We start from the raw sequence: 25,479 nt of genomic DNA on the forward strand, positions 1-25,479 counted from the left end.
TCTTGTACACCTTTCTTGTTATCACACATAAACTGTTCTCACTTGGACACATTCACAAACTGCTGCTATATCAATCCTTCCCTAGTAAATTTTGTTTTTAGTGCTTTTCTTGTCAAGTAGATTAGTAGGTAGCTCATCCCCAAGGCCAAATAAGCAGGTTAAGAATTAAATTGAAAAAAAAATATGTATTTGAAGGGAAAGAAAGACTATAGTTTGGTCAGTGATTGATGGTTATTTCAGGGGAATGTATTTGCACTTGCCATTTCCTGTTAGCCTAAGGAAAAGGGGTGATCTGGTCATATATTAAAAAAAATTATACAGACCCATTCATTGTCTTGCTTTTTCTCTTATACATTTAACTGGTATTTCAGTCTATGCTAGCTCATAATTTTTACTTTGTTATAAGAATAAAAAAAAGAATGGATTTTTTAGAGCATCAGTGTATTAATTCTTTTAATCCTTTGTTGTTTTTCCTCTACATCTGCCACATCAAACCAGGATAAATGCTTTTAGAGATATGTTCTTTTGTACTTTCACCATGATAGATAGTAGTAGCAGGGTTGTAAGTATCTGTATTGCAAAATGCAGAGGATGTATTGCTGTAGCACATGCTTTTCACTAATCAACTTGTTTCACAAATTTCTGTGCTTTTCTGTTTGTTGCTGAATTCCTAAATGAAGACACTTAGTGAAGTATCAGATGGACTTTAGTTTCTAATACTATTCTGTGATAGGATTTCTTAGATTTTCTTGAATATCTAGATATTTTTAGAGATCTGAATCTTTTATAGATTCAGCAACACAGGGTTTCCAGAAGAGAATCTTTAAATTATGATACTAAATAGTTCTAGGGCTTATAGGCAATCTGTATGTAAAAAAACCCACAGCCCAATGCTCATGTAACAAATTTCAGTGTTTTAGTTTGGCAGCTAACAGTGAATGAAACAGCATTTTGTTGGTCATGTAGTGTACTGTTTTGAAATTTTTTTAGGTTCATTTAATGTTTTTTGATATCTGTTTAACAGTGTAATAAAGGCCTTTAGAAGTATCATAATTTCTTTATGGCTATCACTGAAAAATTTACATTAATATAAACCATTTGCACTAGCATTCTCTCTGTGCTCAAATACTGTGGATTCCTTTAGCCATGCTGATTAGTACATTCTAGTTGCAATGGCTGTTCTCTCTTCAAGTCATAGATGCTTTTATTTCCTGCTCTTCAGAGACCCATGAAAAACGTTTGTGAAAATGTTGCTGCTATTTGCTTAAGCTACGTGATTCTTTATTTGTGTGTGTGTGTGTATGCAAGGCAATTTTTTAATTGATGTGCAGAAGGAGGTCTGCCTTCATAGTCTGAATGTCTGGAATAGAGTCAAGGAAAGATGAAAAGGGAGACTTCTCAGCAACATTACCAGGAAATTAAATACTTGGTGAACTGCAGTCTTCTTTTTAGCAATGTCTTCCTTAATTTCCTAGATTATTAATTTGATTCTTCAGAGCAAGGAAGAGATTTTTGTCAGTTGAAAGCGTTTTCCTAATTGCAATTGTTATCCAAAAGGGTTGGGGAAATGGTTAGCTCAGTGAATTTTTATATTTTGTAATCATTTGTTAAGCACTGTTTTATTCTCAGGGTCTTTTTTTCCCTGTTCTTATTTTTAACATTCAATCCAGGATTCAGCAGTGAGTTTTGTATAAGAATGTCAAAAACCGTAAATAAAAATTTTCATTGGATACTAATTAACAGTTCTCTTCTCTACTATCACACAATTTGAAAGTGTTTTTTGTCCACTCTCCCCCTTTCTCTTTGTTACGTTTCTGACCACAAATAGGTAAGCAGCTTTTATTTCTAAAATGAGGCATCTGGTAATTACCTAGAATCTTCTTCTTAGTGAAATCTAATTAGATTTGTCTTCAGGCATTTTGTTCATCTTCCTTCAATTTGTAATGTTACTGTTTCAAAATTTTTTTGAGTGTATGTTTTCTAGTCTCCAGGATATGGGGAAGGCTGAGGTAGTCAATGACTTTTTTGCCTCAGCCTTCACCGGCAAGAGCTCCATCCACACCGCTCAAGATGCAGACAGCAAAGGTGGGGACTAGGAGAATGAAGAACTGCCCACTGTAGGAGAAGATCAGGTTTGAGACCATCTGAGGAACCTGAAGGTGCACAAGTCCATCAGACCTGATGAGATACATCCGTGGGTCCTTAGGGAAGTGGCGGATGAAATGGCTAAGCCACTATCCGTCATATTTGAGAAGTTGTGGCAGTCTGATGAATTTCCCACTGACTGGAAAAGAGGAAACATAACCCACATTTTTAGAAACAGAAAAAAGGAAGACCCAGGGAACTACAGGCCAGTCAGTGTCACCTCTGTGCCTGGCAAGATCATGGAACGGATCCTCCTGGAAACTATGCTGGGGCACTTGGAAAATAAGGAGGTGATTGGTGATAGTCAACATGGCTTCACTAAGGGCAAATCGTGCCTGACAAATTTGGTGGCCTCCTACAACGGGGTCACAGTGTTGGTGGATAAGGGAAGACCAGACTGACACCACCTACCTGGACTTGTGCAAAGCATTTGACACTGCCCCAGACAACATCCTTGTCTCTAAATTGGAGAGACATGGATTTGATGGATGGACCATTCAGTGAATATGGAATTGGCTGGATGGTCACACTCAAATTGTTGTGGTCAACGGCTTGATGTCGAAGTGGAGAGCAGTGACGAGTGGCGTTCCTCAGGGGTTGGTATTGGGACAAGTGCTGTTTAACATCTTTGTCGGTGACATGGACAGTGGGATTGAGTGCACCCTCAGTGAGTTTGCCAATGACACTGAGCTGTGTGGTGCAGTTGACAGGCTGGAGAGAAGGGATGGGCCATTTAGATGGACCTGGACAGGCTTGAGAGGTGGGCCTGTGCAAACCTCATGAAATTCAACAGGACAAGTGCAAGGTTCTGTACATGGGTCAGGGCAAGCCTAAGCACAAATACGGGCTGGGCAAGGAGTGGATTGAGAGCAGCCCTGCGGAGAAGGACTTGGGGGTATTAGTGAATGGAAAACTGACTATGAGCCACCAATGTACCAGGCTGTTTTGCAGCCCAGAAAACCAACTGTATGCTGGGCTGCATCAAGAGAAGTGTGGCCAGCAGGTCGAGGGAGGGGATTCTCCCCCTCTACTCTGCTCTTGTGAGACCCCACCTCCAGTGCTGTGTCCAGCTCTGGGGCCCCCAACATAGGAAAGACATAGAGCTGCTTGAGTGGGTCCAGAGGAGGCCACAAAGATGATCAGGGGGCTGGAACACCTCCCCTGTGAGGACAGGCTGAGAGAGTTGGGGTTGTTCAGCCTGGAGAAGAGAAGGCTCCGGGGAGACCTTACAGCAGCCTTCCAGTACTTAAAGGGGCTACAGGAAAGGTGGGGAGGGACTCTTGATCAGGGATCATAGTGATAGGATGAGGGGTAATGATTTTAAACTGAAAGAGGGCAGATTTATATTAGATGTAAGGAAGAAATTCTTTACTGTGAGGGTGGTGAGACGCTGGAACAGGTTGCCTGGAGAAGCTGTGGCTGCCCCCTCCCTGGCAGTGTTCAAGGCCAGGTTGGACGGGGCTTTGAGCAACCTGGTCTAGTGGAAGGTGTCCCTCCCCATGGCAGGGGGGGTGCAACTAGATGATCTTTAAGGTCCCTTCCAACCCAAACCATTCTACAATTCTAGTTTTAAGTCATAATCTCCCAGAACAATATATGGCCATCTCCACTATTTAAACATATACTAGACAGTTTATATTCTTTTTGGGCTGAATTAGAAGGAAAAGTGAAAATGTATTTGTTATTCAAAATAGATATGACTGCTATTGATAGTTTGTTTCCTGTGTTTCCTTTCACCAGTTTTTTTTAAAAAAGATGAAGTCCTCTGAGTGATGCAACTTGTTTTGAGAAATACGTGAAAGACCATTATGCAGAATCCATACTGTGTAACTATTTAATTAGTTTCAAAATACTAGTTTTACTCGAACTAGTGATGTCATTTGCTGATAGTTTTTTCATTAATTCACAGATTAAAAATTTAAAAATTGCAAAACTAGTGTGGTCATACTTGACTAGTGGTGAAACCTAGTAGTTGTACAGATATATTCATGCTGTTTTAACAGGAACATACTCATATGGGAGGACCCCTGTTAGTGTTTTGATATGTTATGCAGTAATAGTAATGGATACTGCTGAGTTTAGTCATGGGTTGATGTGGAGTTCACTGTTTGACACAGATTACTGCATTAGGTGTAAGTTTTCAGTTTAGACAGGAAAGCTGCTGTGACTGTAAGGCATGAGCCAAGTGTGAACTACCTCACTGGTTCCTGCCTTGATGAACAGATGATGTTAAAAGTTGCTCAGAAAGACAGGAACTGTCCGGCGGGTGCTATCTGTGAACATTTATAGAGAGCAACTTTCCTGTCTTCACATTTAGTTGATCGTTTTGGCAAAAGCCATCTTAGCTTGTTTATACTGCACTTTTAAATATTCTCTTAAAAACCTTGGAAGCTAATCTCCAGTTGCCAGTGTTCCAGTTTTCCATGGCAGAACCTGCCCAATTTTCTTCTTGGCCAATAAAAAAACCCTTAGTAAATTGAAAATTGGGAGGGAAGGAGATTTCATATAAAAATGGATCACTTCTAATACTGAATGAAGAAGTTGGAGTTACAGCCTGTTGCACTGATGAACCCTGCTACATACTTTGGATCCCGATTCCTGTATGCTGTGTTATGTCTTGAGATTTCTATGAGCTTGTAAACAGAGTCTGTTGTGAATACTGGTGACAGTCAGAGCCCTGTTGCTAAAGAATAGTGTTGACTCCATGGGAATAAGCAAACAGGCAGACATCTTCTGTTGGATACCTTATCTTTTGTTTCAGTAAGGAGGCTGTATAATATTCTTGATAGTCTTCTCTACTTTGTATGAATGGTTGTTAGCATGAGATTATAAGAATGGGAAATACATGATTGTTCTATACAGACTTTCAAACAAGTGATCAAAGGGATACCAAAATATTTCAGAATTGAGAGCACAGCAACTTGCCCTAAGGAAAAAACAAATACAAATATAAAATTTAATAAATATTACAAAGCTGCCAGTAAGCAATTATAAAATTAATAATAAATATATTTTTAAGCTTACTGTGATAAAGAAAGATGCTGAAATAAAATAGAAGAAAATTTACTCTGAACTGAACTCTGCTATTTTCTAAAGTGAAAAGCATCAGAACACAGGGAGGAATTTTCCCCACATTGAACGTTACAGTGAAAGGAATCCAAAATTTCAGGCACATAATCACAAGTTTTCGTAATGCAGTGAGTTTATGTACATCTGCTTAGCACCAGTCACTGTGTGCCTACTCTTAGGTTTAAGCTTACACGTTGCCATTTGGCATAAGCTAGATGTGTACATGCTGAGCTGCAGCAGCTTAAGTGACATCTGGTGACTTTTTAAGGAGAAAGTGTATGATTATGGGGAAAAGAGAAAGCCATTAGATTTAATTATTGCAATACCAATTCCAGTCATGGAACATCCAAGTGAGGTAGTTTCTTTACTCAGAACAGAAGTTCCTGCATTTTGTACTGTGTGATTTAAAAAGTTAGACTTCACAGTAGCAAGCCTTTAAAAAAAAAAAAGAGTAGCTAAAGTAAGATTTTTAAGTTTGGAGAAAGATTACAACAGAAGCTGGGTGAGGTGATTTCTAGGATGGTAATTTCCTATAGAAAGAACAAGTATTTTGTCAGTGTAAATATCTTCCAGTTAAGACAGTAAAGAGCTAGGATTGTTTTGATATTAATTAAGCTCTGTCTACTAATACTGACATGTAGCATGTGTACACTTTAGCAACCTAACTTATGATTCATGTTTTTACAGTAACTTAATGCTGTATATTTGTGATATTTGATTTGAGACTGGTAAAGACATAACTTTAATGATTTTAATACATGATTTTACAGGGGCATGGCAAGTGACCAACTTGCTTTGAAATTGTGATCCTGTTACAGGTTTGCAAATACATCTCCTTGGAGTTCTGTAGCTTCAGATGCTTAAAATACAGATGCTTTCACTATGATCAGCAATGTACTAAAATTAAAGAAGTAAAATAATAATGTATATTTTGTGTTTTGTTTAGGGTGCAAAATTTGGACATCCAATGGGATTAAATCAGGCTCCTCCCCCACGTTCTTCTGTTCGAAGATCATTTGGAAGATCTAAGCGATTTAGTATTACTCGTTCTCTGGATGACCTTGAGGTAATTAACTTTCACTTAAAACTTAGAAGTGAGTCCTAGAGAGGAACTTACAGTAGTTAACGGTGATCATTAATGAAAGAAAGTAAGTAATATCTGTAGTGTAATAAAGTTACTAATCATCATATGACAGTTATGAGGGGAATACAGATATCAGTTATCACCTGACTTTTTAGGTGTTTCTTTAATAGTTTACATTGATGCCAGCAGTGGCTATTCTTTCTGTGAGGAATTTTGACTTTGTTTTACCCATCACTGCTGGTATGTAAAGCCAAACAATACAGTTTTGCTGATCAAAATGTTCATCATATCTCAGAAATCATTGTATTGTGATATCATATAAAAAAATCAAATGCGTATCGTATTCTTTTCATTCAGCTGATGATCATTGCATTGAGGAAATTTCGGGTGGTTAAATTTGTTGCTGGACCAAGCTCTCTATGTAACTTCCTAAGGAATGTAGCTTGCTGAGTATGGAAAAGTTTTTAAAAATACTTAAATAGGTTTTTCCTCCTTATATGTCAGCAGTTGAGAAGGGGATTCCTAGTCAGCTTGGTGTTGGTCATTGGTTATGGTGATTTTGGGTCTTTCTGAGTGTGATATAATAATGCTATTTGATATCTGGTATAACATCAGCTGATGCCTGGGTCTCAGTGGCCAAACATTATTGATTTTTGTGAAAACAAGGAATGAAAAGCCATCTGAATTTAAAAAGCTGTTCCTCCCTCAACCAGCTGTAGGAATATGGCTTCATTATATCTTCTCTTCTAGTGTGCTTTCTCAGGAAAACCTGACCCATAGTGGGTGAAAGGAGAGATTTTTCCCTTACCCATTTATCATGTTTATCTGAAAGAAGGTTTGTGGTTGGGGAGAAACAAAAATATGTGCAGAGCTCTTGGCATAGGAACCATGTAATACATATCATACCGCTCTTCAGCATGGGAGGGAATGTGGCACACTGATTCCTCTAAATGGGAAGGAGGTGTTTAAAAAGCATTTGAGATGGGAGGAAGAAAGAAGGAGATATTCTGAGTTCCCTGCAGTTGGAAAATGTAGGAAGAATGGTATTTCACTGACTCTGAAGTAAAGGAGAGTGGAGCTCAGTGCACTGGATTTTTAAGGAAGAGAATATATGGAAGGAGCTTCTGTTGTGCTTAGGGAATGCAGGTAGGAACTGTAATTACTTATTTCTCAGATGTTTTAACGGACATTTTTCATTATTGTCCATTTCTAGTTGTCTGAAGCTTTTAAGTGTTTTGCTTTTTTTTTTCTAGTCATGGAAAATACTTTTTCATGTTTTTGCACTCATAACTTTAATACAGTAACTGCATTAACTTTAACAAAGAGAAGCAAGATCCTCTGGATAAAACTGTTTGGGAACCATCTAGCTACATCTTTCTTGATCAGAAAATGGTGATTCCTCTAAATTAAAAAAGCTTGATACTATATATTACCAGTTTTGACAGAATTTCTGGTCACAGAGAGAATTCTCAGAATATCTAAGAGCCTAGTGCTAGTAATTCATGTGCAGTAGGAAGAACATGGTTCACACCAGGTTCTTCCAGATTGGAATTTTATATGGATTTATGTGCATATCTCATATTTTGAGAGAGTGTTTTAAATACCAGGGATATAACTTAATTTCTGTTGTTGGAGCTGTTTTACATTGTATAAATATTTATTAAAATAGGGACTTGGTACTATCCATTAGCCTAAAAAGTCCATATTTCTCTCATTATGGCTTAGTTGGTATTCGTTAGTGTATATAAACTGAGTAGCACCAAGAGGAGGGATTGAGAGGCTCTCTATATTATGCACTGTCCTAACTGTTAAAGCTATTACTTTGGATGGGAAAACTTACATTCTAGGTCACAATACGAATCAGACAAAGAAACAATCTGTGTTAAAATCTGTATTTGTGTGAATGTCCTTACTACATGTAGCTATTTGGGTGCAGACTGCTCTCTGTCAATTGCTTCTTTTCACTATGAAGTCTCTTTTTTTCCCTCTGTACACCATAAGAGAATGATATCCTAGCCACCAGGAGAAATACCAATGCAGAGGAGAATTTCAAAAACCTCATAAGTAAAATAGTGTTGAGGCATTTTGGTTCTAACTTTAATGTTGCTACTGCATCACTTTTCACAAGTACTGTTACGCTAAGTGTATTAGAACACAATGCTGTTAGCACATGTTTAGATTATTTCAGGCCATCTATTTTGAGTTGCTGGAAGAGGAAATAACAATACCAGGAAATTCTTAGAGACTCCACCTTTGGAATAATGATCGTGTATGTATTATATAGGCTACTCGGTTCCTTTTGTGCTCTTTCCAGATACCTTAGCAGAATCGATAAGGTACTAACCCAAACATGAATTTTGAAAATGTATATGCTTCTCTGAACTTGTGGGTTTGATTCCTGCTGGCATCCAACTTAGTCTTCTAAACTGAGTAGTATAAGTAGGTTCCATGCAATTTCTTTTATGGGCATATGCTGAACACTGTTCATTTGCTTATGGGTCTGAGAAAGGCTGTATTTTGATGTTTTTGTTTTTATAAAAGCATGAACTTGTGCCTCTTTGGAGCTAGTGTGTGAAATACAAGCCATCAGTTTTGCCAGTCTTCTGCCATTAGGTGGCGTGATTTCTTTCATTTTTTAAAAATCTAGCCAAGAATAAAACATATTTTTATGTATATTATTTTAATAAATAAAAACAATGATTGCAAGAGAATATTTCACTTTTTCTTTTGAATTGTTAGATTATGGCTGGCTATATGTGCACAGACAATATTCTTATGAGGTTAGCATGAACTGTAATGATACAGCTGCCCCTCCTTAAGCATTTTCCTCTTACCTGCAGAAGCTGTATTATACATAGAAGAAAACAGAGAAGTTTGTAGGATTAAATTCTAGGTGCTGTTTTTACTAATAGAACCTGTATACAAGATTATTGTAAATCTGCAGGAATCAAAATAGGATGAGAGTGCAAAATTAATGGATGCATTTATGCTACGACTATGGTACGGAAAATGTCTCACAAAACACCAAATACACAATCTTATTTCTGAACTGTGGAAATTTTTCTTGTTCACACCAGGGCTGAGTATGATTATCCTGTAAGTTGGAACTGAATTCAGAAAATTAGCGTGTCTAATATATGTCTTAATTATGTTGTGTTCACAAGAAATGTATTTAGAACTTTTTCTTTATTTAAATTACAAGAAATCTGTTTTTATTAAGAACAGATTTCTATTTTATATGTAGTAATAAGGTTTTGTATGTGAATCACTTGTCACATGAAATAGTGTCCATTAACAACCATGTTAAAATTCTGTGATTTCCACCAATGTTACTTTATAGCATGTTTGCTGGTTCATACTTGCAAGGTGTAGCTTAAGCTAAATGGAACTTGCCATGATTTAGGATTATTTAATACTTGGACGAATGAGAGAGCATGATCCTGTACTTCTTCCTACTTTTTTTCCCTATAGGTAAGTGCCACTACTCATCTTGCACGATTCTGTCCTGGCAAAGACATTGTTTCTAGGTTTATAAACACACTAAAGGTGACTCTGAGACTGCAGAGACTAGAATGCTGCCTGTGTAAAAATTTACATTAAACAGAGTAATCCTTTTATTCGTTAACAGTTTTGGAACCAGTTTCCTTAACACTTTCATCTGTAGCTTATTCCATTCTTATTTTAATTTTTCTTGAGGTCTGTAACAATGGGGGAGCCTTGCAGTATTACTGTGAAGTCAACAAATTTAGTTTCCTCCTTGCCGAGGAGACCATTCAAAGCTGTTGTGTGTCCTGAAAATCATTGTGGCACTTGTACTTTTGATATTTCTCTGTGGTTAAAAATAGGGCAAAGTAGTATCATGAGAGACATAATATCTTAGGCAAACAAGTGTCAAGCTCTTTGAGTATTGTTAAATAATCTTTTAATGTAGAGATCTTTTTAAAATTAAAGACTAATTATTTTAACTAAATATCAGGACAAAAAAAGATGGCTGTTGCTGCTTTTCTTCTTGTCCTCATCCCATTTTGGAAACCTTAAAGCTATATCTGATATGAAAAAGAACATTTGTTGGATCAAATTTCTAGAGTTTAGTAATGCTTTCAAAGTTGGAATGTATCAATATATTCCTTTTAAAAATCAGTGTGAGAAATTTTGTTAGAATGTTCTATCTTAATTATAACCATTAATAATGTAGTATTATTAGCTGTTATTATAGATAATAATGCTTGATTTTTTTCTGTTTTGTTAATTCCACTGAAGCAACTTTTTTTGCATTTCATCTGCTAATTGAAAGCATACAACACATCTCTTTGGTATGAGGTTTTTATACTAATGAATGACTTGTCTCTGCTGGATATTAGCTTTGGCATCTGTGGGTGGCAAAACCCCCTAAATGCTCATTTGACTTAATAATGAGTTTTTAAGTGGGTACCTGTCTTTGTTTGACTGATTTAAATAATCAGACAAAGCTTACACAGGGAGATAATAGCTTATATTAGACCAACTAGTATACTAGGAAAATCAGACAAGAAGAGCTAAACATGCCCCAAACTTTTCCCACCCTGTCAGTTGATCTAATAAAAAGTACTAATTCTCTCTGCAGAGCTTGCTTTACTGATGTTCTTCGGTCATCACCATGGCCACAATGCCACCACTATGGCTAGTATGTGATTTAAATCAAGAGGCCTCTTCATTCTCAGCTTATAATTGTGACTTTAAAATTTGAAAAGAATGTATATTTTTGTCTTACGTTTCACCAGTTTTTTTAAGCTATGATAACTGCCATGGGCTGCCAGTATACACAGGTTCCACCGTATACTGCCTTGTAATACCCAAAAGTATACACGGTATACATTCTAACACAGAACATTCATATACACAGAACATTCTAACACCGTGTACTACCTTGTAATACCCAAAAGTATTGCATCTTTTGCATGTATTTTGTCCCAATTTTTATCTAAGATGTAACTGACCAATTGACAGTTTTGCTGTCTGCTTTCATGAAGGTGGAGAAAAGGCCAGTTTGTGAAACAAAACTGCATGCCAGAATGAAATCTCCATTTTTGTATGTAAAAGATAGTTCTGTATTTTTAGCATGCTAATAATAGAGTTCTTAAAGGGCTACTCCTGTCTCATATACGGATATTCTGAAGTCCAAATGCTAACGCAGTCCAGCCCCTAACACTGCTGTTTTGGAAGCCTCATGGATCTGTGACCACAGCCTAGGTTCTTTGTTTCTTTTCCCTTTGCTAGAACCTGGCTGGGTGGAGTAGCAGTGGAAAACAGATCCTGTTTCTTGGAGTGTGCCACTGGGGGTCAGCTTTTAAACCAGTGCAAAGCGTGAGATGTGTGCTTAGTGATTTTACAGTCGCTTGCTGTAACAGCTCAAACCCTCTTGCTGAACTATAATATATAGCTTTAAATAGTGTAAGTTAGTCATGACATTAAACATTGATTTCTTCACCTTGGATTACTGTAGCATTTGTGGCCATGGAGCTGATCAGTAAGTCTTTGAAAGCATCCAGTGGTTTCTGCCAGGCATTCTTCTGCTCTGTTCAGACCTCCGACTGTTACAGCCCTGTCTGGAGTTGGCTGGGTTCCCGCTGTGCTGCAGAGTGGCTGCACACCCATGCTGGTAAAGGAAACAGTGCCAGGACACCGGGGCAGGCAGGCGATTGCAGTGTTTGTACTGTCACATTTTTAGAGTTGTCCTGGGACAACTAGTGTATTTTCTCAAATGATTTCGGACTTGGTTTAGAAGTTAGCCCTAATAGCTGGTATCGCTGTGTGCCCAGCAGACAGTTTGGATGCAACCAACTTGTTTGATAGGAGGCTGGGAGAGCATGGTGGTGTGGTAGTGGCCAGAAAGCACCAGCTGTCTTTGGAACTGCACAATAGCTTACGGTGCTATTTATGTGACTAGTACAGATAGAGCCAGTATGTCTGCAGGTTGCCATCATCTCATTCTGGATGATGCCTGTGTTATCTCTTAGTCATTTTTTTTGCTGTCCTCATTCTTAGTATGTCTTAAAGACTTCCAAGAGCATAATTTGTTCACATTTGGTTCTCTTGACTGCTCTATTAAGAATTTCAAACTGTAGATGATCTTCTTCAGGCTTTTACTTTGGCATGTGTGATCTTATCAGGTACTTAGTTATATTCATTGTTACTCCCTAAAGAAGGAAAACATCATGCTAGCAGTATACATTTATTTATTTTTTCCACAGATTGTGCACTAGCATTAATATTAAGCGTTTGCTAGTATTTTATACTGTACCATGATTTTTAAAAGATTACCAATATATGCTCTCAAGTTTTCCTTACATTTACAGACTTTATCATGGAAAGTTCTTATGTTCTTCACACTGTTTTGTAAAAAGTGTCTGACAAATGTGGGTTGGTCAACAGATGAGTACAGTTGTATGTACTTCCTTATTGTGAGTGTGAGATACTTATTTTATACTCTGTGATTTTTTTTTTTCCAGAGAATGAGAATAATCAGATTTGTTTTCTGTTATTGCAGTTGGTAAAATGACCATACTTTGGTAATTTTACTGTTTACTGTTTTCTCCTGCTTTTGCGTTATTTTCTTTATTTCAGATTCTGGAGAAATTTGCCATGTAAATTTACATGTAAAAAGTGGAGTAGTCAGAGAATGTGCTGAGTGCTGGATCTCATCACTAGTTTCTTTGTGAGGTGCATATGACAGTGCTCATCACTGCACTGCTCATCCCATACTTCGGTGCTTGAGAAGAAGCCAACAGAGTTGCCTAGGATGGATTCCACGGGGGATTGAGTCTCCATATGTGCAAAGAGAGTTGGCACTGTATGGAGACATGTCTTCCTGAGGAAGCAATCATTACATTGTCTGACCCTGCCACTCGAGTGCTGTCCAAGCCTTATTGCCTCTGGGCTTGGCTCTCCAACACAAGCCAATTTCTGTCACAGAACCAGAGGCACAGTATATGCTTTTGGGGAACTAGGTAAGATCTTGCATTCTGCATGAATCCTCAGGTAGCAGGCCTTACTTCTTGTCAGTAGCCAGTACTGCCATTCTTAAGATTTGTGATTAAATGGATGCAGGTAAATTCATAAGCTGTCAACATCTCTGACACAGTCATGTTTGTGGAACTACAAGGATCAGCCAGGGTGAACAAGTTAACGGAACCTCCTGAAACTACAGAGGGATCATATCCCTTAGTTCAGCCATATAAGGTATCAGACCTTGGTTTAGGCTCTGCTCTTTCATTTCTTGTTTCCTTAAGTAGTGACAAAACAGTGCTCGCAGAACTGGGACTCTGAGGTTGCCAACCTCTCAGGGGTGTCTTTCTCCTCAACCTTGGGAATGTAGTGTTCTTTTAAAATTGGTCTTACTCTCTTTGAACTGAAACTGTTTGCTCTTCGGGGTCTAATTCATGAAGCACATGACATTAAGGCAGAATAATAGCTTAGTGCACTGGGGTCTGTTATTGAAACCCCACTGTTATTTGCCACTTAAGGTTGGCCCTTGCTTCAGTTTCTTATGTTAGACTTGTTGATTCAAGACCATCTTTTAAGGCTCCTCCCAAGAAGGTGAGCAGTGAGATGAAGTCACTCAAGGTAATAAGGACAAGAGCAGTCTCTGAAGATGAGAGCAGGCTGCTTTTATAAGACTAAATGACTGGACAACAAAATGACAGATGAAAATATATGCAGATAAATGTAGAGCAATGCAAATGAGGCAAAATAGCCCTAGCTTCATATATCAAATGATATATATGTTTCTGAACTGACTCTTCTCAGAAGTGAGGTCTTTGAGTTATAAGGGAGAATTGCATGAAAACATCAGCTCAGTACAGTAGCAATGAAACAAAATCCTGTATTATGAATAGGGAAGGAATAGAGGGAAAAAACCCACATACATCTGATTTGCCCACTCCTGGCCTCTTTATTTCAAAAATGTTATGATATATATTAGAAGTCAAAAAAGTTCAGAAGGGTGTAAGAAAGAGTACAAAATCATGGGTGGCATAGAAAAAGTATTTGGGATTGACTGCTTGCTGTCTCCTTTGGGACAAGAAGTCAGCACCATTAATTAAAGGTAGCTGGAGCCAGGAGCAAAACAAACAGAAGAACACGATTGTTCATGCAGGAGGTGAGTTGGTCTGTGGGACTCCTCACCACCTAGTGCTGTAGATGCAAGAAATTTGCATGTCCTGGGGGGAAAGTGGACAAGTATTTGGAAAAGAGAGCCACTGGGGATCATTAAGCAGACAAACCACACCAGGGTCAGGAAATCTCCTGAACTAAAAATACGTGGAGTCTGGGAGAATGTAATCAGGGCAATGTTCTATATGTTGTCCTGTGCTACTCCTTGGTAGACTCCCATGTGTGGCCATTACTGGAAACATAATACTGTGTTTGATAAACCCATGTTCTGAACAGGTTATGTTCTTAGACTCAAGGATGGACATTGCATCTCCCTAACTGTGGAATTATGGATTGTACTTTTGGCACAGGAAGCAGTGTTACATTTCATTTGGTGTAAACTTGGTTGTAAAGTAAAAGTCCCGCTGACCATAGTATCTCCTAGAGCAGAGTAACTGCTGTGGGCTCTGGGAGCATTTACTCTTTGTGCTACAGCTGTCTGAGGGAGAGGGAAGGTGCAGTTTTCCTAGTTAGAGCTTCTGCTGTAAAACAGCCCATGCAATTCCCAGGTGGGAATGAGGAACTGGGTGACTGGTTTCATACCACTCTGTTCCTGCCCTCCCTTGGCTGTTCTTCCTGTTGTGTCACATGCTAATGGGAGTAAGGAGGGATTTTTGCTCTGTGAGACCTGGTTAATGTTAGGGAATTACTTAAGGCCTTACTGAATGAATTGGTATTTCTAAAGAATAATCACAGAATACATGCGGCACAAATAATGGCACTGTAAGCTATCTGTGAATTGTTTCTGACCCTGTCTTCATGCTTAAATGGCTGGAATTTTGGCTAGGGGTGGGTACCATTTAATTTTCACTGTCCTTATGGATTTATCAGTCCAGTGAAGGTTTTTTTCCCTTTAAAAAAAAGGAGTCACCTGTGGAGCTTCTACTAGATGACCTACAGCTTTTTATTAAATCATCAAAACATTTCACCTGTTCTTATGCTACTTAAAAAAATACAGTAAAAATCACATCCTCTATTTCCCTCTGGACCAAGGAACTGCATAGAGATGGTATTTAAGCATTATTTGTTGGGCAGAAAGTCTGTGCATTTCTTTCTGAAACTACACAGATATTGCTGGTCTGTCTGGAGAGTAGGTGTGGTATTGAAAATTATGAGAATCATGTTTCACTTGGAACGCGATCCTTGTAAATGCCAATGCCCTGCTTACTCAAAAGAACACAGAGCGTTTGGTAGGATGAGATAGATTGCATAATATGCATACATGTGATTGTAATCATACTGAGACACGTACCTACATGCCAGAAACTGAAAGAAATTTGCTGTCAGTCTTACAAGTTTTAACAATTTTTTTTTAAAAGTATTTTTAGATTACATTTTAAGTATTTTTAAGAGGGATTGATGACCTAGTTTATTCAGATAATATACTCATCAAAGGGGAATGTATTAAAAAAGAGAATACTTTGGAGGAGAAAACAACGTTGACTCAATGCTTAAACAAGTTTGGACAAACATTTAAGACAGAGTCCTGTAGGCCCTTACAGAATGCATTTTACATTAGCAGATTCCTCAGCAGCATGCTGTTGTCTTTACAGAAACTTTATTGTTACACAGGACCTGCCTAAACACCATTTTAAAAGCTGCCTGTTCCTTTTGATGAGAAGATACAGAACCAGTATTGAGGGCGGAGAATGTGCTGGGGAGGGAGGAGAATGGGAGAGGTGTTGATAGGGCAACAGACAGAGAAGCCTCATTTTTTTACTGGACTCTGGAAGAAGTAAATATGTGTTCAGGAAGAGCGTAATAATAAAGTTGAAGGGACTGTTTCTTAACAATGAGCTATTAAACTTTATACATGGAGAAAACTTTTACTGATAGTCAAGTGTCTGTAAGTATAAAGTTTTGTTTGTCTAAAGTGAACAGAAAACAGGAATATGATTTAATGAGTAGTCTTCCGAGCTAAGAAATCTTGCAGTGAAATATGATAAATAGTGCTTCTAAGGATTCAATGAGGTTTTAAAGAGACAAAGTTTGTAAGTATAAGTATTTAAGTTGACTTTCTATATAAGCTCTATTATGAAATTAAGAATACACCATTTTTACTGACATGTTTTAAATATCTTTTTAGCATTGTATTGTTTTTAAAATGTGGAGTGAGTATAGTAGATACACACTTTGCTAATTAAGGTTTTTATAAATCTTTCACTTAATTTTCACTATATTTGTACATGTGTCTCCGTAAAGCACGAATGTCGTAAGTTACCTTCTAATTGTTACGGCGTTTTTGTAAGGTGTGCAGCTAAAGTGATTTTTTTTTTTCTTCCAGCTGGATTTTTACCCAATAAAACTGAATCCGGATGGTATGAGTTATTAAAATAACTGAAAACAAATGAAAAGTACTTACAGATTATAAAATTTCTGATGTGTAGAGACTTAAGAGCAGTTTTAGTTTCTTGTTGCTCAGAAAACACGTATTTTGTAAAGGTCCTAGCTGTATTATCAAGTTTTGACATTACAGCCTTATTCTTTATGTCTGTATATCTCAGAGTATAATTGTCTTTAATGTTAGAAATAAAGCAGCAAAACTATCAGTTATTAAAATGAAAAAGGAAAGAAACAATTGCAAGGCTTAGGCGGATGTATATGCATTGTTTACTGAAAAATTAGTAGTTTTCATGTTCAGTTTTACATTGATGTCCTCAAAATCTATTGATTCTTAGAGGCTTCAGCAGCAGTAGTAGGCAATTCAGTAGCGGCTTAATCTGTTTCAGTGATCTGTCACTTAATCATATCCTTCTTAATATGTAATTTAATTTTAATTTACTATTGGGCTGTAAGTCGCCTTCCATCTGGATGTCCAAGTTATGATGTTTCTGCATGTTTTTATTAGTGGAGAGAATTCAGTTGTCTAAAAATGTTTATCAACAGAAGGGAAAAAAAGTATTTAAAAAACATGTTTGAAAAAGTGTATTTTTTATTATCAGTTTGTGGTCAGACTCTACAGAAGTATTTTTCAAAGTTTACAATACGGCCTTCAAAACCAAATATTTGTTTCTAGAGTAGATTTCTGGATGGCAGATCTTCCTGAATGTAGCACTTTAAAATGCGTACATCAGTTTCAGAAGTGTAGGCAGACAGCAGAGGGCACTCGGAACAGCAGTTTGCATCCAGTCCCTTTGCTTCGCTGAATTTATTGTATGGGAAGTCTTAGTATTTGACAAGGCGCCTTGTATTTCAGTTATTTATACACGAACAAATTCCAAATAGTTTGGCTTGAAAATATTTTTCATTAATATCGCCGAGGAATAGGAAGGACTTTTATCTTTAAAATTGATAGAGGGGGGAAGCCACAATGCTGTAAGAGAACCTTCCCTCTTTTAATCAGTAGCACGTATAGGGTCTGTTTATTGTTGAGTAACTGACAAATCATTGACAAAAATATATCTAGACAGATTATAGAAAATTTGGAGAATTAGGGAAAAAAACATTTTATTTTATACCAAAGTTTCCTTAATGTGTGTGTAGGCTTTTTGATACTCCTGCTTTTATTTCAGTAACTAGGGCCAGTGAGTTAAATCATATTCTTAACAGATATTTTTTCTCTGGCTGTCATGCAAATAGTTGCTACTTTCTTTAATATGAGATAAAAAAAAGAAATACTTGATATCGATGAAATTTAAGATTTTTGATGGTGCATTCATTCTGCCAATGTCAAATTTACCTTAGGAATTAGTGTGACTAGTAGCTGGTCCAGGGGATTGCCTCTTTCTAGTTGCCTGGTGTTTTCTGTGTGTGTTTTCTTCTTTTAGGAGTCAGGGATATATTAAGTCCTATTGATTTTTTGACAAGTTAAAACTTATCCATGCTTTCTGTTACTCTGTCTTTGACTTTTTCAGCTCTGAAAAGAAATGTACAAAAGAAAATATGAGCAGGAAGTGAAGGGAGTGTAGAAAAGAAAAACAGATCAACCATACTTGGGGTCTCTACCCCTTCCCACAGTTTAGCTTCTAAGCAGATGGATGTGGGTTTACAAATGTCGTCTTTGGTATATCTGAATAAGGTTTTTAAAGCTGTTGTGTTGTATTTTAACACTTTCCATTAATAGCTTTGCGAATTAACATTCCTTCTGCTTTTGACCTTTGAACTTTGAGTTGCCTGCCTGGTTTACAAATATGGTACACAAAATCACAAGATTTTGAATGTGGCAGCTGCTGAAATAACCTGTGAAAATGTAGAGGGATATGAATTTTTTAACGGGCTTTCAGAGTCACATGACATTTCATAGCCATTATCATTAACTGGCACTGTCTAATTGGTAGAGCTTATTTGTGGTGCTAGTAGAGTCACTGTATGGAAAAAATGTGGACGTGCAACGCTTAGTTCAATGAAATAAAATCAACAACTCTAAAGGTCTGTTTAAACTAAAGGGATTATTAGGTTTATAACTCCTAGTATGAGTGCCTAGAATGTATAGAGTCCCTAGAATTGCCCACACACAGTATTCCTAACAGTGTTCACTACAGTTGCTCTGGTGAACCGCTAGCCTTGCAGCTACATCCCACTGCATGGGGGGTTACTTTTCTCCTAATCATTCTGGTGTCCTTTTGGGTAACATCCTCACCGGTTAGTGAAGTCTGTGCAAGTATCATAGGGCATTTGCTTCTTAAGTCCTAAAATAATGGAGGGTGTAATCTGTAAAACAAACACGTTGCTTCCTGTCTACCCACCCATTTGTTTCCATTGCATTTTTTCATGGTATTGAATACTTGTAGAGGACAGCATTCAGAGGTGCAGTGGTGTGCCTATTCAAACAAGTAATCAATGATAAAATTAACTTTGTCCATTGCTTATGTCAATTTGCTTGTATCTCTGGAATGCTTGTTAAAGTATGCTTCCTCTGTTTTCATCTACAATTAACTTAAAATTTCTTCTCTGATCACTCTAAATTAAATTGAGAAGATTGAGTTTTTCTGTTAACAAAGTCTCTTCATCCTAAATTCAGAAATGGGAAGATGTGCAGACTTGGATTGTCTTTTGCGTGCCAATCTTACCTTGAGATCTTGAGTAAAGGCTCTTAACTTCTTTTTGCCTCATTTTCTCTCTATATAAATTCAGAGTAATATTTGCCTTCTTCATAGGGTTGTTTTTAGATTAGGGGCTCAACCTAGGAGCTGTATGGATGGGGATTCCACATGCTGCATTGAACAAGGGAAAAGATTTCTCTTTCCTAAACTACTACTAGTTAAGTCCACCTTGGCTTTAAGAACATCCTACTAGCATAAAAATGCCCACTAATCATTCCCAGTTTGCAATTCTGGTGTTTATTTTTAGCAGAAAATTGTATTCTGATTGCTTAAAAAACAGCAATGAATGTTTTACGTCCTACAGCTATTTACTTGGGAATAGCAGCAAACTTCATGAAATCCTATACTTTCCATATACAGTCTCTTGAAGACACTGCTGTCACAGGCAAGGTAATAGCACTTCCCTCTTACATTACAAGTAGCCTATTTTGCTCTCTGTTCCTAAGGCGCTGTGCACAGAACTGTCTTGACATCAGTTGAGCACAGGATCAGGTAGTGAGGAAGGAAGGGCAGAATATCAGTTGGTTTCTGAAAGGAGAATTTTGTCTTTAGGGACAACAGGCTGCTCCTAGGTTTTACCAAATGTGCCAAGTTTCCTTGTACTGCGGATTTTTACATGCAATTTATAGTATTAACCACTGAAAAGTTAAGCAGAATAGACCGTTTGAGGTCCTGCTTTATTCTGGCTTGCATTATGTAAACCTCTGAAAATAGTGGTTTACTATGTAAATGTTTCTATAACTAATGTTAGGGTGATTAACTAATGTTTTTCTGAAAACTGTCTTGGAAATCTGTTTTATTGAATATAGGACTATCACACAATTCAACATCATTTTATTCTCCCGATTTGTTGTAGGAAACGTTTTAAAATACAATCAGCATGATTTATATAAAATGATCTAGCTTTTCTGGTGAGAGATAATTGAGATCTAATCTAAATCCCTGACGAACCACAGCTTCCTGCATTGGCCTGTTGCTATGGGTAACATAAAGGGAGTAAAATAGAACTTCATACGAAATGCCTTTAAACTTTACTGGCATGTACAGGCATGGAACAGGGTTGAATTTTTTAGTTTAATCTTTGAGAAGCTGATGTGTTAAGGAAATGCTTTTTCCATATTAAGTGAAGATGAATTTAGGAAGAGTACTGTTAGGAAAAATAACTGCTGTTTCTTACGAAGAGCGGGTAAGTGATATGAATTATATTTAGCTAAGGCAAGGCATCGTTGCAGTGAGAAATTAGAAGAAGCTATTGTTATTGGCAAGAAATTAGAAAAGAATGTTATCAGCTTGAGAATGCTTTTTGCTTAGCCTTTAAGCTTTTTTATTTTAAAGTATTTGATTTGAATTAAAATTCCTTTGTAAATGCAAACACTGGGTTTTATTATCTGAGAAAAGGGAATCTTATTGTACCAACTAACATTCAGATTTTGAGATGTGTTTATGAACTGTGCCCAATATGTGTAAAGCTGAAAAATCAGTATGTTTATAATCTGTGCCTGTTTTTTAATTCTGTGCAATGTATTTTGTACATGCTTTCTGTACCATTATATCAATATTATATCTTCAGGTAAAACTGTATATATTTTGTATATATCTTTATCAAAATAATTTTAGGGATGGATTTGGCATTTAAGGCACTGAGTTTATATGTGGTAAGACAGGTTTTGTTTGGGTAAAAAGTTAAACATTTATTTCTTAAAGGAATTCCAAATGTCACATCATTTACTGTTCATATGTTGTTTTTATAGATTCACATATTTGTCAAAAATATTTAACCTTCAGAAAAGAATGTATTCAGTAAAATTATTGTACAGTAGTTTTACTGTATTTTTTTTCCTTGGGAATTCTTACATCTATAATACTTTTGTATTAACTATTATAAATGCACTAATTTGGTGGTAGAGAATTGAAAAGACAAATTATGTAATAGTCCTTTAAGTGGCATTCTGAAGGGGCATCCTTCTCATAGAATTCTAAATCATGAAATTGATTGCAATAATATTTTGAAACAAGGATAAAAATACTATAATATTACTCTAATATTTAGGTGAGAAGTACATTTGAGATTATTTGTTAGAAGGAAAATCCAGCAATAATTTATAAGTAATATGGCTTTATTTAAAATGTTAGAACAGTGTATACCATATTTTGAGACATGATCTCCCACCCAGAGATCATTGGAGTTCATGGTATTTGTACAATGTTAATGCTGTAAAGTATTTAAAAGGATAAAAATACATGTACGTAACATAAGTCCCAGAGTAATGTGACTGAAGATCTAGGGACCCGCTCATAATGCATACCTTGGCAAAAGAAGTTGCTTCAGGTGATCTAATAAGGAGTTTGAACAAAGCAAGCAGTCGACTGAGTGCTAGGCTTTCCCTGAGCTAAGTGACAGAATGTTTGAAAGTTGGCTATTTGTATTCAGTCAGTAAATCTTCAGTGCTTCATTTCTTAAAGAACATGACAAGTTTCCCAAACTTATTTTGTATCTTGAAATCATATGAGAAAATCAGCTTAGAAGGTTGGTGGAGCTAGGTATGCTATTCCAAGCTGAAAGACTTAATTAGCAGGGCTTTTGTAAAATAGTATGTAGTATCATACTGTACTAGATAAGTCTAACAGATTCTGAGGGCAGCAGTCAGAGAATTCCTCGGATGCAGCAAAAAGTTAATACCTGTATTGGAAGAAAGTGTACTCCAGAAAGGACACAGAGGTAGTTTTTAATTCCTTTTTCTCTGAATCTTTCTGGGTGCCCAGGAAAGAAATAGATGTTTCTGTTTAGTCTGTGATTTTGTCATTGTTAGGGTAGGAGAGAGGAATATATCTTCACTCTCACAGATTTTATCCCTCTGCATCTCAGAAGGAGTTGGAAATAGATATGTCTTTTTTGACTCAGGAAGGCACTCACCCACACTCCATTAGCACAGATGATTTCATGTTGCTCCATTTTATTGCTAAGGCCTGGTGTTTCCTAGTATGTGTCACCCGTCCTGACATCCCTCTCTTTCCCTTTGTTCTACTCACGTACTTGAGCATGACTTTGACTTGAATGACAAATCCTAAGGTGGAGAAAAAGGACATTTTTGTATTGTGTTATCTGGGTAGTCTGTACACATGGATTTATTTGCTCAATATAATGTCTGGGATATGGGTAGGGTATTTTTTTGTTCTCTGCATCATGGTATTATGGCAGACTTTGATAGTATTTACTTAGTTTCCTGGGACCTGATCCATGTAAAATGGAACTAAGTGGATTTTCTGGATAAGAGTTTCTGTCAGCTGAAAGATGTCATCAGACTAGTTTCATGCAGTGGTGCACACATCTAGCAGGTTACAGACCATGAAAGCTAAAAGATACAGGCTGTTTCAACCTTATGAATTATTCTCCTTTATGTCCTCTCTCCCTTTTTACCCTGTTGGTACAAGAGACTATGTTGTGTATTTCTATTCTGCAAAAAACCTTATGTACTCATAAAGTAGTGTTCTCCCTGTAAATTGTTGTAAGCTAATACTCTTTTAGATTTGTTGCAAGCAGATCCTGAACATGACATCAAAAAACTCATGGGCCCTTCTGGTTTTTCCACCCAGCAAAGAGAGATGATACAAAGAGAAACTTTACATGTTTTCTCTTAATCAGAACTTTATGCTATCTAATATATGCTGAAGCATTTGCCAGTTTGCAGAGACCTAGAACATCTTTTATGGTGAATGGTAACTGGGAAGCCACCGTTTAGCTTGCTGGCCCTGCCACGGAGCTCTCCTCACTTGGATCACAGGGATCAAGATCTTGCCCTGAAGTCTAGGGAAGAGAGTTGCATCCTCCACCTTTGCAGGGGTGTGTGTGTGTGTGTGTGTGTGTCTGTATACCTCAGCTGCTAATCCAGCTAGGTGAGCAGGCAGAGTTCCCATGAGGGGTATACTGGAAGACAGTTTTCCCAAACTAGATTTATTTTTAAAGTTTTGCTAATTTGTTACCATCAGACTCCTGACATATACCATGGGCTTTTTCTTAAGTGACTTTGGAAGTCAGGGTAATTTGAAGAATTAATTTCAGTTCTTATCTGGTTGTGAAAGATTTGAGGGTTGAATGCAGTTAGATTTTATCTCTGGGTGATAGTTCATACGTACATTCACAAAATGAATACATATATGTCCTGTCATTTGGAATTAAATACTTAAATACTTCTTTTTAAATCATTGCTGTAACTGGGTCATACCGTGTCCTTCCTCATCTTTCAGAAATGGCTACATACAGAAACTGTTCAACATATGCCTTTTTAATAGGTAGTTCTTAATAGGTATTTGGTAAGTGTTAAATTTCATCAAATAATCAAACTTTATAGTAGATCAAATTTTGTCCTGAAGAGCCTCCAGTGGTGGTATGTATAAGCGACGAAGAATGAAAAACAGCCCCAAACATATAGTGAATTTTAAAAATGAGATCATCATAGTATTTAAAAAAATCTGGTCTTGCAACTTACACCTTTGGACAAATCTAGACAAGTTTCAGATGAACAGTGTAGAAGAGAAACTTCTTTGTCTAAATGTGGACTGCATGCAATTTCTGTTAGGTTTATATTAAGATTTCTAAGTACTCACAAACATGTTTTGAACATATTACTGTGAATTCTTACACAATAATTACAACCTTTAGTTTCTAGCTGATTTTGTTGAATTCAGTAGATTTAGTTCAGTTACATAGATGAATTTAAAGTTTATTCTGTGATCTACAGAAGTAAACTGGTAATGCTTGGTACATGCTGGGTAGTTTTAGTGACACTGTAATGTAAAAAAAATACTGTATAGTTAGAATATATCAAAACCAAAGGGAAATTTGAAATAATAGCACAGAAATAGGTGGTTGATATTTAGATAAGAAATTCTGTTCTTCCTATGGGTACTATTTTTATTGTTTTTTAAATGTTTAAACATAATAATTACTAAGGCCCTGCTTGGGGGGATTTTAAGATGTTGATACATGTAATGTAATGTGCATTAGCCAAAGCATTTGAAATAAATGCACAAAACCAAGCTATGGTGTGTAGAAAGCTCACTGCATTAACTTATGCTAGATGGATTGTGGTTAAAAATCTGTATCTCATTGTCTATAGAACTTAATTAAGTGGTACTTTTACTGTAATATTTGAGCTTTTATACAAAATCACATAACTTTTCTTTTAAAATGATATTTTACAATTGTTAAATACCCAGTTTTTGAAAAAAGTAGGGTAAATATTCTTTTTACTATCATGAGAATCCTATTAATTTTACTTGATACCTTTCAAAAACATGAATGAGAATTGTACTTGGTGTTTGAATCTGGAGTCATGTAAGCTGATGAAGTAAATGACCATTCCTAAAATGTATATACTGTGAAAGTATTTTTATATTTTCCTGTCTAATGTGTAAACTGATATGCTACTTTACTTTGAGTCATCCTACATTCTTTGAGAAATGACATTGAAATTGTTTATTCATCAGCTGTTCTGTACAGTATGTGAATGAGAAATTAGAAACAATCATTTATAAAACAAATTTCAGTAATGTAAATTAAATTTTCTAAGTTACAAACATGAATTAAGTTATGGCTTCTTGAATGCATAATTTGCTTGTTAGGTTTACATGCAAAATAGAAGTAGAAAGCATGTCCTAAGCCTCACTGAAGAAATGTTCCCAAAACAGAAGTACTCTTCTGATATCTGAAATAGTACTGTTAAAAAAAGTGAGAGGCCTGGATACACTTTTGATTATATTATTATGATTCACAGATTCAGAAGCATTTATTTTTGTGTAGTTAAGCAAGAAGTGCCATCATTTTTTTAATCTTTTCCATGAAAGATGTGTTTGTGTTTATCTGAACTAGCACCAGAGGAATGATGTCAATAGAGACTAGTTTAGACTTTGAAAGTTCTAGAGTACTTGTATTAAAAACTAGATCAGATC

At 36.6% G+C, this 25,479-nt stretch overlaps 1 protein-coding gene across 4 annotated transcripts in view; it reads left to right on the forward strand.

Moving 5' to 3' along the window:
• Positions 1–25,479, forward strand: part of RGS12 (regulator of G protein signaling 12) — a 90,343-nt gene that overhangs the window by 20,381 nt on the left and 44,483 nt on the right. For all 4 annotated transcript variants that reach the window (XM_074865658.1, XM_074865655.1, XM_074865656.1 and 1 more), the window contains exon 3: positions 6,161–6,280. In XM_074865658.1, coding sequence (XP_074721759.1) covers positions 6,161–6,280 — 120 coding nt within the window. The remainder of the gene's footprint in view (positions 1–6,160; positions 6,281–25,479) is intronic.

This window comes from Strix uralensis, chromosome 4 (genome assembly GCF_047716275.1).
Source record: "Strix uralensis isolate ZFMK-TIS-50842 chromosome 4, bStrUra1, whole genome shotgun sequence".
Classification (NCBI taxonomy): domain Eukaryota; kingdom Metazoa; phylum Chordata; class Aves; order Strigiformes; family Strigidae; genus Strix; species Strix uralensis.